The sequence below is a fragment of the Myotis lucifugus genome, unplaced genomic scaffold (genome assembly GCF_000147115.1).
Source record: "Myotis lucifugus unplaced genomic scaffold, Myoluc2.0 scaffold_54, whole genome shotgun sequence".
NCBI lineage: Eukaryota > Metazoa > Chordata > Mammalia > Chiroptera > Vespertilionidae > Myotis > Myotis lucifugus.
In genome coordinates, this window is record NW_005871102.1 from 4,268,508 (window position 1) to 4,283,899 (window position 15,392).

At 34.2% G+C, this 15,392-nt stretch overlaps 1 protein-coding gene across 1 annotated transcript in view; it reads left to right on the top strand.

Moving 5' to 3' along the window:
- The window catches only part of RALGPS2 (Ral GEF with PH domain and SH3 binding motif 2), a 120,885-nt gene that overhangs the window by 93,154 nt on the left and 12,339 nt on the right, over positions 1 to 15,392 (top strand). Inside the window, 8 exon segments of the mRNA XM_006088956.3 lie at positions 2,516 to 2,653; positions 3,845 to 3,935; positions 7,201 to 7,268; positions 8,539 to 8,668; positions 9,437 to 9,588; positions 10,501 to 10,555; positions 13,431 to 13,508; positions 15,075 to 15,180. Of these exon segments, the coding sequence (XP_006089018.1) occupies positions 2,516 to 2,653; positions 3,845 to 3,935; positions 7,201 to 7,268; positions 8,539 to 8,668; positions 9,437 to 9,588; positions 10,501 to 10,555; positions 13,431 to 13,508; positions 15,075 to 15,180 (818 nt within the window).

A 15,392-nucleotide genomic window follows, 5' to 3' on the forward strand; every position in this document is an offset into this window, starting at 1 on the left:
AAATTTAGGCATCTTAATTGACTTGGCTTAGTACTTCAGCACTAAGTGGTAGACTGGGGGATTAAACTCTTAACTCCAAAGCATTATGCCACACTCTCACTGGAGTATATAATTGCCGATTGCTGCTGCTAGATAATACCTTTGGACTTCCTCTTCTGTACATACCATGTGCTTTCCCCTCCATGTTGATGTAGCTCAGTGATGGCAAACCTTTTGAGCTCGGCGTGTCAGCGTTTTGAAAAACCCTAACTTAACTCTGGTGCAGTGTCACATATAGAAACTTTTTGATATTTGCAACCATAGTAAAACAGACTTATATTTTTTATATTTATTTTATATATTTAAATGCCATTTAACAAAGAAAAATCAACCAAAAAATGAGTTCGTGTGTCACCTCTGACACGCGTGTCATAGGTTCGCCATCACTGATGTAGCTTGTACTTTATTTTTCTGATACTCTACCATCAACTGTTGATCCATATATCCTTATTTAAAATCAGCTTAGTTTCTGGCTCTTTTGCAGAATTGTTTCTTTAAATTCCTGTGACATACGTAGATACCAGGGGTTGCAAACTCAAGGGTCTATAAAGACAAATGCTCACCACAAGAAGGCAGCAGAGCCCTAACTGGTGTGTGCCTTGGTTGGTTGGAACGTTGTCCTGTGCACCAAAAGGTAGCGGTTCGATTCCCAGTCAGGGCACATACCCAGATTGCAGGTTCGATCCCACTTAGGGCATGTGCGGGAGGCAACTGATCAGTGTGTGTCTCTCTCCCTCTCCCCTCTCTCTTTTCCTTCCTCTCTCTAAAAATCAATTTTTTAAAAAAGCAAGAATGAAGTAGGTGATATAATAAGTGAGACCATAACAGGAAAATGAGGATTATGACAAACTGATATTATTATAGTTGTGGAGTGTGCACCCTTTTCTGCTGTACCTCATTATTGCAGATCTCCCCATTTTTTAGGAAAAGAAAATTATTGAGGTATTTCCTGTGATACTTGCTGATTTTACAAACACTGGGACAGATGGACTGCCAGCTTCTGGCCTCTGATTTATATTATGTAACACATTGCATGAGCATTCAGCGATCATGTTTTATTCACTAGTCGTTTAATCTGGGAAAATATGAGTAGTAAATTCCTCCTGAGTTTTTTCACTAGAGTGAGTTGAGCTTTCAAACTTTAGCAAATAGTAATATCACTAAGCACAGTAGGAAATTGGAATGGCAAGTGTTTAGGAACAAATAACGGTTAGTTTGGCTGGAAAATGAGTCAGGAGATCAGGTCTACAGAGAGATTTGGGAAGTCATCGGCAACTAGGTGGTAGTTGAAGCTGCAGAAGTAAAATAATCCAGAAAAAGTACATGTAAAGTAGGAAGATTAATGAAAGAACCATGAGGAATACCAAATTCCAGGGAACATGAGGAAAAAAACAAGAACAGAGGAGAGTAGGAAGGTTCTAGCCAATTAAGACCAAGGAACAAAGGGAATAGTAAAAAGACTACAGACAGGAAGAGACCGAAATGTTTAAAGATCTAATAATGAGGAGGCCATTTTTCACTTTACCAGAATAAGTTCCAGCAGTGAGATATAAATACTGACTTCAGATTAGATTATAGGTTGAAGAGTAACTGGATAAAATTTAACTGCCAAGGGGGTTCGTTTCTACAATATATTAAGAACTTAGAAATCAGTAAGAAAAAGACAACCCAGAGGGGGAAAATGGACAAAAGACATTTCATAGAAATATAAACATTTAAATCATTATTAATCAAGGAAATGAAAATTAAAACAATGATATTTTACACTCACAAGATTGGCAAAAATTAAGGAGCTGATAATATCAAGTGTAGATCAGTAGAAACTTACATACTATCAGTGGAAGTATGAATTGATACAGCTTTAAAAACCAAAGCAATGATCCCTGCCCAGGTGGCTCGATTGGTTGGTTGCAGCATCATCCCATGTGCCAAAAGGTTGCTGGTTCTATTCCCAATCAGGGCACATACCTGGGTTTGGGGTTGGATCCCCATTTAAGGCACATGTGGAAGACCACTGATTGATATTGCTCAAGAGCCAGCACGCGCGCTCGCTCTCTCTCTCAGCGTGTCCTTGGGTGAGAATTTTTTTAAAGCCATACTTTAAGATAGTATCAGAAGAAGACTTCTACCAAAAAAAAAATAAAAAAAAAAATTACGGGTTGGAGCAAAAGTAGGTTTATAGTTGTATGTGAAACACAGAGTTTATTCTTGTATTATTATTCATTAATTATTGTATTATTTTCCATTTGAACAGCTGTAAACCTGATTTTGTCCCACCCTGTATTTCCAAGTTTGGCCCCAATGCCATGGAAATCAGTGGCCGTGTTTTTACAAGGCTGCAGTGTATTCATAATGCTACGTTCTAAATATGGCATATACTGAAATACATCTATAAGCTAGCTTTTTCCCCCTTCACTTTGTCATGCTCTTCCAAACTACAAGTAGGAAAACTCTCATTTATCTGATTTCATTCCAGGTATCTATTTGTCAGACTTAACTTACATTGATTCAGCATACCCGTCAACTGGCAGCATTCTAGAAAGTGAGCAGAGATCAAATTTGATGAATAACATCCTTCGAATAATATCTGATTTACAGCAGTCTTGTGAATATGGTAAGTTTCTGAAGGATGATACTAAGCCATTATATTGTGGTTCTGCTAATTCACTTACACACAATGAAGGCCACTTTCCACAGAGCAGGAAACATCTTAACATAAAGGATGACAGTGACTGTTTCATTTCACTGTTTAATATTTAGCATCCAGTTTAAGATCTCGCTTTTAAGATATTGAAGTATTTCATAGTTAAAACTTTAAGTTTTTTCTTTGCTCTTTTGCTGTTTTGTAACAACTTTGCTAACATAATTTACAAAATTATTTTCTATTCATCCCATTTGATCTCCCTGATCTATTATGGAAACAGTTCTTATATTTTTCAGTTAGGGAAGGGGCTAAGACCCTTGATCTTGGTAACAGTTTATTCACTTTTCTTGAGTCTGATATTGAGTAAATAACTAATTTTTTTTCCAAGTTCTACTTTGTGGAAACACATGTATAGAAACAGCTTACACAAGCCCAGATCATTAGAAAAGGTTGTGTGTGTGTTTTAATATTTTTAAAATGTTGGAATTCTTTTAATTTGATAGGGAATTAATTAAATATAGGCTACTGACATAATTTTTATGGTATTATAAAACAGTGAGTTTACACTATTAATTACTTTAAAATAAATTTGTCTTAAAGCTAACTTTACTATGTCTAAACTTTCAAGAAAACCTCAAAAACTTCTTACAAGTTGGGGTTGGCGGGGGGGGGGGGGGGGGCATGAATCTTACTGAAAGTTAAATCAAACTATCTGTGTGTCCTTTTCTCATTTTTTTTAACATACCAAATTATAATGTTAAATTAATATTTGAAATTTCTAAGTAGGGGAGGAAAAACTACATTTACAAATGGGAGCCAGGCTTCTTTAAAAGAAAACAAAACTGCCTTACATCTTGCCTTTAGATGAGATTTTAAGATAAGTCACAATGACGTCTGATTTTTTTTTCTAAGAAATTTCTCAAATATGATGGACTTTGTAAATGGGGCTATTTGGGTTTTGTGGAGGTTTCTTTCATCTATACAACTTTCATTCTTATTTTGAGTAAAATTTTCCTCAGTAATGTCCTTCTAGAATTAATTTAAATTTGGAGCCAGGTGGACTTAATTCACCTTTAAATATCATTTTCTCAGCTTAATTTTTAAAACTGTGCTTGAGATGTACTTTATCAGATGTTTAATTACTTACTACATTTTGCCTAGATATCCCCATGTTGCCTCACGTCCAAAAATATCTGAACTCTGTTCAGTATATAGAAGAACTACAAAAGTTTGTGGAAGATGATAATTACAAGTAGGTTGGATCTTCAAAAATGGTTTGTATAACTGCCCTACCCCCACTCATCCCAATGTATTTAAACATCTAAGTCTTCCATCATATCACGCAAATGCCTAATCCAGCCATATATTTGCAGTGGTAAAGGTATTTACATGTATCTCTCTCTTTAATCACTTGACATGATTGAGTCAATGTACAAATATTTCATCTGTGTGTTTTTTAAGATTTTAAATTGATTTTTAGAGAGAGAGAGAAAGAAACATCAATGTGAGAATAAAACATCAATCGGCTGCCTCCTGCACACCCCCTAACTGGAGATCAAACCTGCAACCTGGGCATGTGCCTTGACCTGGAATTGAACCTGCAACCTTTCAGTGCATGGGTCGATGTCCAACCAACTGAGCCACACTGGCCAGGGCTCATTTATCCTTTTATTAAAAAGTATTTCATCTTTCTCAGATTGTTAATAGTTATGTTTGATAATTCTAGTTTAAATGTCTTCCGTTCTATATTCTAGCATTGAATCTTTATGGAAATTTATCTTTTAATAGACTGAAAAATTAATGAAACCGTCTACAAGTAGAAAAGTTACTCCTTTTTTAATGATGATTTTTGACACATCTTTGAACTTTCTTGGAATTGGTTTTTGTGATTTGAGAGAATATTGAACCTTCTTGCCTTTGGGTTGGATATATAGTTGTATATAGCACCACACTTACCCTTGTCTTTATTAGAGCAACTCCTTTATTAAAGATTTTAAAAATCATTATTAAAATAGTGTTCATTTCCTTCTCATTACCATCCACAGTACTGACCAAGGTAGGAGGGAATTTGGAATTAACCTTTTGTATTTTTCAGTTGTATGCTATACATCACAGCTGCCAGCTTTTTTCTAAACATGAGAGAGTAAAGAACTTATTTCCCTTTAGGATTCTGTGTAGGGTTTTTTGCTTCATTTGTTAATTTAAAAAAATATATTTTGTGTTCAGCTTTATTATGCCAGTTGTTCCTAAGTTTAAAATTTAACTTGGTGTCTTCCACCAATATTTTTTGCAATCAAAGTCTTTAAAATTTTATCAAATTGAAAGAGTAGGTTACTTTTCAGTATTAATGCATTATATAAAAATGTTTTTATCTCATATGATAGTGATGATCAACTTCCTTGTTCCATAACTTCAATAATTTTTAAAGAATTTTGCAGAATACAATTAATACTAGTAAAAGGCTAAAATTTCTGAAAAATGCTTAAGCGGTGCAATCTAATGCAAAACACAGCCACAAAACAGATGGTTACAAAACAGTTCAAACAGTACTGTAATCGAGATATACCCAGTATGTTATGGAAGCATAGGTAAGGGCGGACCCAGCTCAGCTTTACATGGGGAAAGTGAAGAGAAACCTGAACAGCTTCAGGAGACAGTGTCACCTGAGGCTGAGTCCGAGTAGGAATTAGCTCCGTGTTGAAGGGTAAGGAAAGGTGTTCCAGGGGAGGGAATGATCAAACATTGAGTCTGCTGCAGGACTCCCACCCACTTGGTGGTGGTGGGGCATCAGATGGGACACTGAAGAAGATAGATTGTTTTTCTAAAGCTGCAGTTATGTTGTGTGAGCCTACTAATTAAATGTGTTGAAAATCAGAGCGTTTTAAGATAGGAGCCATTAAAGTAATTAGGGGAAAAGTGTATCTTTCTGATGAAAGAGATTTAAATAAAAATGACATTTCATTTATCCAAATGCCTCTGTTTTGGGCAACTTCATCTATATAGGCAGTCAGTGTGGATATTACAAATTACATGCATAGGATTTAATCAGGATGGGATTCTATAGAAGTTCTTTCATTTTAATACTGAACATAATTTTGTTCATTGACTCAGCATCACTGCTCTTACGTAGTGTTTGATGATGATACATCTTTTTCATTGACTCAGCATCACTGTTATCTCACGGTATTTTGGTGATGATAAAGGCACTGACACTGGCCAGCCTTCACTGCTGCACTTTTATGATGCTCCACTTCTGTGCTGCTGCCCGTGATGTGCTGCTGCTGCTGAAAGCCCTGTGATTCACCTATAGCTTCCTTGCTGTTTCTTCTATTTTGCTTCTGTGTCAGGAAATGTAGTTATTTTGTTTACTTCTTTGTCTTACACCTACTAGACTATGATCTTCAGGAGGGCAGGGCCACCATGTCTGCCTTCGTCTCTTATTATATTCCATGAGACCAAAGTGCCCAACGCAAAGCAGATGCTCAATAACTATTAAATGAATGAGTTCAGTGTAGTCTGCAGCCCAAGTGATTAAACTGCTCTGTAAAAAGAAAAAGCAGAGAGTTCTAGTTAATCATATTCAACACATGCATTTAATACTGTCCAATGATTGGAATATAAGTATATGCAATCCCCTCTTAGGTTACCAAAGAAGTGATAAGTTAAAGACCTATAATAGATTTATCATTATGAATGTCACTTGTATTATGTGATTTCATAAATCCAGTTGACGGAATGCTAAAAATAAAATGGCTTCATTAATTTTCAGACAAATGCATCTAATAGGCTTTGTGGACTACACCAAAGAATTCTCCACAATGGCTTTAGTATCCTATTTCATGAAATAATTTCCATTGATAGGAATCATAATCTCTTTTTGCTGTGGAATTCAAAACTATGCCTGTGATCCTATATGGAAGTTAAGTACCAACTAATAAACTGTGACTTAGGGCAGGGATTTATCAGGAATTTTGCAAGCAACCCTTTTTATTTGTATAGACCTGTCTTTTGATGAGTTAGTTAGTTTTTTGTATGACAAGTTTTAAATTAGGTGTTTTTTAAACTTTCAGTGCTACAGAAGCCATTAGCCCATCTAGTAAAGATTCTAGGAAGAATTTGCATAATATATTTAATAATATATGTGAAAGTTCCTGAATTAAGTATCAGTTATCAATATAACTTCCAGTTTAAATCACCTTTTAGTCATTCATCAAATATCTTTAAAAGTGATGAATTGTTTGACAACGTTGGGGTAGTTTTGGGAGACTTTTCTGTTTTTAAATGTGACTTTTTAATGTTTATGCCCCTTTCTAATATTTCCTAGAATAACCATAAGATCAGCTTAGTGTGAAAGAGATAGGAGACTTAACTATTCAAGTTTGCGTTCAAAGAAAAATATGTAGCTGAGACTCTTTCATTAAAATGTTTTTAGTTCATTTGTGGGAAAATACGTGATGTTAATATTAGCTTGTCAAAGGTTGGTCATCTTATGTGTTTTGTTTCTTTTTGGAATTCAGGCTTTCATTAAAGATAGAACCAGGGACAAGCACACCACGCTCTGCTGCTTCTAGGGAAGACTTAGTAGGTTAGTGCATTTTCTCTTGTTACCATAATCAATCGGGTAACCTAATGGGAAGGAAAATGCTGCAAAGTAAGTAAATACTTAGCACATTTTATACTGCATGCAACATTTACTTTTAGTATTAAAATATATGTTTTTTTCTGCTTAGGCTTTTTTGGTTTGTAATAAAAAAAATTGTTACTTGTAGTTTGTCAATAATGTAAAAGAAAAAGATATTCTGTCGTATTAACCAATGTTACCCCAATAAATTTAATTTAAAAAGGGGAAAAAAAGATATTCTGACTAATCAAGGAAAATAGATACCACAGACAGAAAATAACAGATAAATGTTTATAAATATCTATTTTATTTTTTTAAGAATACACTGTGCTAGACTATGAGTATTGATTACATTAGAAATTTCTGTGGTCAAATGGAAAATTCTATTTTGAATAATTAAGTCAATTTTAGTGAGTTAATTTTTTTTAAGTTTTACTTTAATACTGGGTCAAGTACTGAAAATATTTTAAAATATAGTCATAGTCCTTAATTTACCTGTTGCATTATAATGAGGGTATTACATGTATACCACACATATTAAAAAATATAAAATTGAAGACTACTCATTATTTAGTAAATAATTGATAAGTGCCTTTTTTAAAATTTAATCACAGACCTTGGTAATAAGCTTCATATTACTCTGTGTTCTAAAAAACATTTGAAGAGCCATCTAATAATGTATGAAGGAAGCGAGAGAACAAGCCATGGCTGTGTTTCGTGGGGAGAGTATTCCTAGCCAAGGAAAACATTTCTATCCAAATCTCTTACATTTGCTTTTCTTACAGTGATATTTTGCAAATCTGTGTACTTTGGAGTTCTGTTTTTTATCTTACCTAAAAGGAAGCTGGAAGTAAGAGTCAAGAAGCTGCCTGTAAACTAAACAATAGAGCTGTGAAACAGGGCGGGGAGACCTGAGTGCTCAGTCCAGGTGTCACCTGTGGTGGGAGACCCTGAGCCCAACTCTGTCCATTCTGCTTCTGCCTCTGTAACGGGGGAAATAGTTATACCGCCTACTTAGTGCACATCAGAGAGATAGAAATCAGTAGATTTTGTATGCTTTGGGATTTTGTGTTTTAAGACTTATAGAAGAACTATTTCTCATGTTCAGTTAATTAAGTGGAATTAACATCTTAAAAGTTAAACCACTTTTTATATGAAGGGATTAAAATAGGAGGACAATCTTGAAAATTTCTCTCTTCCTTCCCCCCCTACTTTTTTTAAATTGACCCCTTAGGTCCTGAACTGGGATCTCCACAAAGTGGAAGGAGTGTGGCAGCGGAAGGAGCCTTGTTACCACACACACTGCCATCCCCTCGGAACCTGATTCCACATGGACATAGGAAGTGCCATAGCCTGGGTTATAAGTCAGCATTTTTCATTTTCTCTTTCTAATTTTTAAATCATTTTCAGTTGATTTATTTTCTGTTTATTTTATTAAACAGAAAATAGTGTCCTCATAATTTTTTGTATACTATAGTATACAGTATACAGGAAAATATCTTGTTTGCCTAAAATCATTTATTTCTTCCTTTATCTTAATTTGGAAATGAGTTTTTCCCCAACAGTGCCTTCACATTTTAGGGAGATAAATGAGTATCAGAGAGCATCATCATAATTGAAATCAGGAAAGCAATATACTATTTTACTTTTAAATTATAACCTTTTTTTGTATCAAGACAATTAATGCTTGTCACCATAAATTAAGGTTTATATAAATTATTCTTTCTATTCCTAAATATAAACAGTGGGAAATGATTTTATGTTTAATTTCTTAAGCTTTGCAAGATCTTTTTTTTCAAAACAGGGCCTATGGCTCACCTTTGCCATGATTTTTATGAAAATATAATACCTATTTTTCGAAAGTGAGTGTGAAAACAATTTTTTAATAGACTGGAGACTTAAAGCATTCTCTATTACATCGGTAGATATGGCCTTGTTTCCTAAAATACTTTCCCTGCACTCTTAGTTTGAGACCTTCATGCTAAATAAAATCTGTGTGTTCATTAGTATGAGAGGTCAGAAGTTCAGGATAGTGGGTAAATCTTTTACTAGTATTTCCTGGATCTTTATATAGGAGTATCTTCTATATCCTGAGTTAGTAACAGTAATGAAATATTTTTCTTTCTTTCCAGTTTCATTCATAAAATGAACACAGCAGAGTTTAAGAGTGCAACATTCCCAAATGCAGGGCCAACGCATCTATTAGATGATAGCGTCATGGAGCCCCACGCACCATCTCGAGGTCAAGCTGAAAGTTCAACTCTGTCTAGTGGAATATCAATAGGTGAGAAATATTTCTCAGGGGGGTTCCAACTTACTTAAAATGTGGTGTTTAACAAAATTCAGCTGGAAAAATATCATTATCCCTACTACAAATACAGACAGTTCTCAGGTTACATTGGACTCCACGTACGTTGTTTCGTGGTTATGTCGCCATCTCCCATTTATTTATTAAAAAAAGAAAGTTCCGTCATTTCGACGTATGTACATAAGTGCTTTATGTTTTTTATTATTTATTTACCACAAGTAAAGGTCAGGAATTGTTCTATTTTCAATTTTTTTTACTGTTTCACTTCATTACTGCTGTGTATGTGCTCCATGTGAGTGACATAGGTGCTTATGTAGGTGGGTTCCAACTTACGGCGAAAATCACGTTACGTTGTGCCGTAGGAACGGATTTCCGACATAACCCAAGGACCTACTGTACAGAAAATTTGAGTAAAGCAAAGTAGCAATTAGACATAGGCTCATCTTATTAGTAATATTGAAGTTAATAATTCGTGATGGTGCCCTGGCTAGTGGGGCTCAGTTGGTTGAGCGTCGTCCCATGCACCAAGAGGTCGCCGGTTCAAAGTAATGCCATGGACCTCTAAGAATTTCATAATTATATCGGTCTTATATTATGACAGACCTAGTAAGGAAAAATGTTGTACTTATATGCATTCTCTGATCATACAAGATATTTGTTTACTAACAGAATGAATTTGAGTTATAAGTAGACATGCAAAAATGTTTTATGTTAATTTATTTTCTTGTCAACTGTATTCCAATATATTGTAAAATAAATTTAGCAGCAATAATATTAGAATGAAGAATTAATATGTGGGTGAAGCACAGCTAGAGAAACTATTTTTAAAATTAAAAAACTCAAACTGAAATTCTGATGTTTAAAAAATAGAATAACTTGTAATTTTAGGTAGCAGTGATGGTTCTGAACTAAGTGAAGAGACCTCATGGCCTGCTTTTGAAAGGTAAGAAAATTGTCCATTTGAACTGCTCTGAGTTTTTGTTTTTTGGTCTGTCTGAAAGTATATGAATAATAAAATTCACCTATGACAATATGATATTTAAGAGATAATATTTATTGCATAACTCTAAGGGACTATTTAAACTTCCTGCTGGTGGCAAAAATTAGAAGTTGATATTTAAGTCTGGAATTGAGTCTTACCTAATAAATACATGTTTATTTGGTGGCTTAACACATGTATATAAATTTTAGCACATTTAAAATTATAATTTTAAAAAAATAATCATGGTCAATGTATCTATTTATGTGTTGAAAAGTAAAATTATTTCCTAAAATCCTGGTTGATTTAAGTAACTTAAGACATTCAGTAGAATGATCAACTTCCTTCTCTGCTGCTTTGTCAAGGGCAAAATGACTTAGTAAATTTTAAATTATACTGTAAGCAAAGCAGTTTAAAGTTTGAATTTAAATTGTCACTAAGTTTGCACAGAGGACACAGATTTATACTGAAACTAGAGGCCCAGTGCACAGATTCGTGCACGGGTGGGGTCCCTCAGCCTGGCCTGCGCCCTCTCGCAATCCGGATCCCTCGGGTGATGTCGGACTGCCAGTTATGGGATCAGGGGAAACCGGCAGTCCGACATCCCCCAAGGGATGGAGCAGTGCTGAAGCGGCAGGCAGCCTGAGAGGCTCCCGTGGCCGCAGCTGCACTCGCCAGCCATGAGCCCAGCTTCTGGCTGAGCGGCACTCCCGCTCTGTAAGCACACTGACCACCAGGTGGGCAGCTCCTGTGTTGAGCATCTGCCCCCTGGTGGTCATTGGGTGCCATAGCGACTGATCAACCAGTCAATGGTCGTAAGGGTCACTTAGGCTTTTATATAGAGAGATACTATGCATGCATTCTCCTTTCCTTTTGCTTTAAGCTATAAAAGCCATCATTGACCTGCAGCAAATGTCATGTTATATTGAACTTCCAAATAAGATGACCTTAAAAATGTAGCCAAACAGTGCAAATACATGTTACAAACTAAATGTTCATTAGGGCTTTTATGTTGTCTCTGACCATTTCATTCCTGCCATTTTCATACTTATACGGCACTTGACTCTTGACCGAAGTAATTGTAATTTATTATATATGCTAAGCAAGCTATGTTTCTAAGCGAGAGTGTCATTTAGATTGAATTTTGAATGTCATATTAAAATTGATGGAATTGAAATATTTAGTTATCTAACTTCATATCAGTGACTTTTAATAAAAAACAATTATACTAAATACATACTTAAAATTAAACTACATTTGAATTTTGTTGTTTAATTGGAAAATTATAACGTCATTCTCGATGACACTTTATAAAGAATGCTCACCATTATATGATTAAGATTTTACTTGGGAAAAAAAAAGAAAAAAAAAGATTTTACTTGGAAACCTAATATATTAAAGTATTCCTGAGCCTTTCTACACTATCAGTGTTCCCAAGTTTTGTTTGTTTGTTTTTTTGTTTTGGGGGATTCTTAGCAGTTTGTTTTTGCATATTATTTTTCTTCCAACTTTTACTTTCTATCTCTTTATTTGGGTTTGCCTGAAATGGGAAAAACACAAGAGTTGCCTCTAGCACATGCTATATATACAAATTGTCTTAGTTCTTTCCCTCTAGAAAGAGCATAATACCATCATGTTGGTTATAGAGTGTGTTGTAATCTTTAGATAAAAAATATGGATGTAGAAAATTGTTTCTCAGATTGCTTGAGATATTAGTGAATAACCAGAGTGGTGTGGGTAACTTGTTCTCATCCCTGCAGGTTATTTTCAAAGACAGTATTTAATGGTGTTACCTTCACATCTCAGAACAGTTCTTTTTTTATGACAAATGTTTTGCTTTGCAGACATTTGCAGCAAAAAAAATCTGCTATACTCATGCCAAGTTTAAATCAGTGGCTCTTGAAACATTTTGAGAGCAAATTGAAGCTGCCCAGAAGACTCAGACATGAAATAATAATAAATGAATAAAGAACTAAGATTTTAAATACTACCTATAGATAATGAACTTAAAAGTAGTACTCTGAATGTTAAACATGCCATTTACTGTTTTTACTTCTAGAGAGACATCAAATAGGTTGCTGCTTCAGTTGCTAAAATAATACGTTTTGTTTTAAATATCATTTGTCAACTTTTGGCTTTTCCCAGGCAAAGAAGTATCAGTGTCTATGTGTGTGTTTATTTTCTTTTGCTAAGTATTATACGCCATTTTGGGTAAATATTAATTCATACCATTGTTATCACTTACTGGCTTTATCATTTATTTCAGTTGACATGGAAGGAAAATAATGCCTTTATTTATTACTCAGTTTGTCTCTCTTATTCGTTTTCTTGGATTTAATACAAAGGGTAGGAAGGAAAATAAGGTGTTTTGGCAACATTAATTTTTTAAGTTTACTGGCCACATTGCTTTTAGGTGTCTTCATAGGGACATATAATAAAAATGAATTATTTATATGAATCCATGTGTCATATTTAAACTGGAATCCAAGCACTAGAATAGAAACAAAAGTATTTTTGGAGTATTTTTCAGTTTTGATAGTACCTGGTTATAAATTGCTCTTTAATTATTTTAGCAGATTTGTGAAAGTGAATGTATATATAAATGTATGATGTTTTCTAAGCAGCTATATTAATTCTAGCATCAATAGTAAAAGAAACAAGTTTTTTTTCAATCGATGCTGCATGCTTTTAAAAAGGATCAGAAACAGTCACAGACTAACCTTTTGTAAGATTTAGAAAGCTTTATTACACAAAAATTATTATGCTGTTCTAGGTACTGATGATGTTTGTGTGAATTAAAGTATATGTAATATATACAATTTATAATGGAATCCAACAGGAACAGATTGTACCATTCTCTCGGCCCGATGACACGAGTGGCACGAAATGGCTATCGAAGCCACATGAAGGCCAGCAGGTACAATTCCCCTGCATTCAGGGGCCACAGAACTCCCCTCTGGTGTTGGTGATTGGCTTACATGGGTGTGGTCTCACATCATTTCTGTTCTTTCTCAACTAATTGATTCAAAGACTGAAAAAAATGCCTAGGAAAGTCTCCCAGATTTAATCTAGAGATTAATTTGAATTATTCTTTCTGATCCACAAAGTTAATTGCTAAAACTTGCATCTTTATGTCACGTTTTAAAAATAATTCCATGTTGGTAGCTTTTTAACTGCACAGGTCTTTCTAACACTGTTAAGTTATTGGATGAGCAATACAAAAATCCACTTGTAGACTTATTCAAATGCTAAAATCAAAGAATTTACTTTGCTAGTCAGATTTGCCTTTTGAAAGAACTTTTTTTAATAAACTGCAAGTGCTGAATTTAGACTAGTCTGTCTCATTAAATAATACTTGTGTATTTAAATGCATGTTCATTGCATTGTTCATCTAATTAAATTGAGTCCTCTTTCTGCCGTGTATTAGCTGCAGAAGAAAATAAGAGTAATGCGCATTGATTCGGGGACTGTAGGTTAGTGGTAATGGGTAATCAACAAATGGATAATACAACAAAATAGCCAACTTTACAAGTGAACCTGTGTCATTTTGAGGGTGTCTAATCTCCTCCTGTATACCTCCCTGAATATAAATAGCTCTAGCCTGAAATTTCTGATGGTTTCTAGGCGTTTAAGTCACTTTGAAGACACCTAAATAATCATAAAGGAATAAATTGGCAAACTTTAGTTTTCATCACTTTTACAGGAATTCTGCCACTCAAATCAGATCACCCGAGAATGCCAGATTTTTACTATGAAAATTACTCTTGTTTTAAATCTAGGAACTTAAGTCAGTTGGGGAGGCATATTTAAATGTTTGGTTATTTTTAATGGTTTTCTTAAGATATATGGAAAGGAAATCTTGGATTTGGGAGTTAGGCTATAATCAAATACTTATGCATTAGAAGCATTTAAATGTAATTAAAACTGATTGCAGAAAGCCAATTTAAAAACATATGTTTCTATTGCTTTTTACTACTTTCAACTATTTGGAATTAAATGTGTGTGTTTTCTTTTTTCTTTTTTTGAGCTTTTATTATTTTTGAGTTTTACATGCTTAAATACTTTTAACAAATAGAATCCTCATCTTTCCTACCAGGACTTAAGGTTTCTAATGGGGGGAAAGTTTACAGCAGTGATGCAGTGTGGCATGTTAAGAAGAAGCAAAGTCTTAAATTTATTTGATCTTTACTAAATTAAATTACCCTATTCTTTCTAAATTATACTTGTTCAAATATGTAATAAAGTGTGTGTTTTTAACCATCTGCTGACTTGAATAACTTCCAGATAAACTTTTGTAACAGCTTATAAATTTCAGATCAGTAAACTTTTATAATTGTCAGTGTCTTCTCATTCTGAATAAAGTAACAAAGTTTTGAAATAAAAGAATAATTACATTTCATTTAAGTACCTATTTGATAACTACTATACACAAAAGCTTTCTTACCTGTTTTTTTTTGTTTGTTTGTTTGTTTCATTATTATAGTTCTGCAGAATCAGAAGATTTGGCAGTACATTTATATCCAGGAGCTGTTACTATTCAAGGTGTTCTCAAGAGAAAAACTTTGTTAAAGGAAGGCAAAAAGCCTACAGTAAGATTTTATCATATTTTAACACTTCTAAAATATATATAAATGTACAGGACCCTAAGAAATATGAAGACAATTGAAATAAAATGACATACATAGTTCACTTGAAGTGATTTAAGGTACACATTTGCCTCTCCATGTTTGTTTTTAACTTATCTTTATTGTTTAAAGTATTACAGATGTCCCCCTTTTCTGCCCCCCCCCCCGCTGCCTCC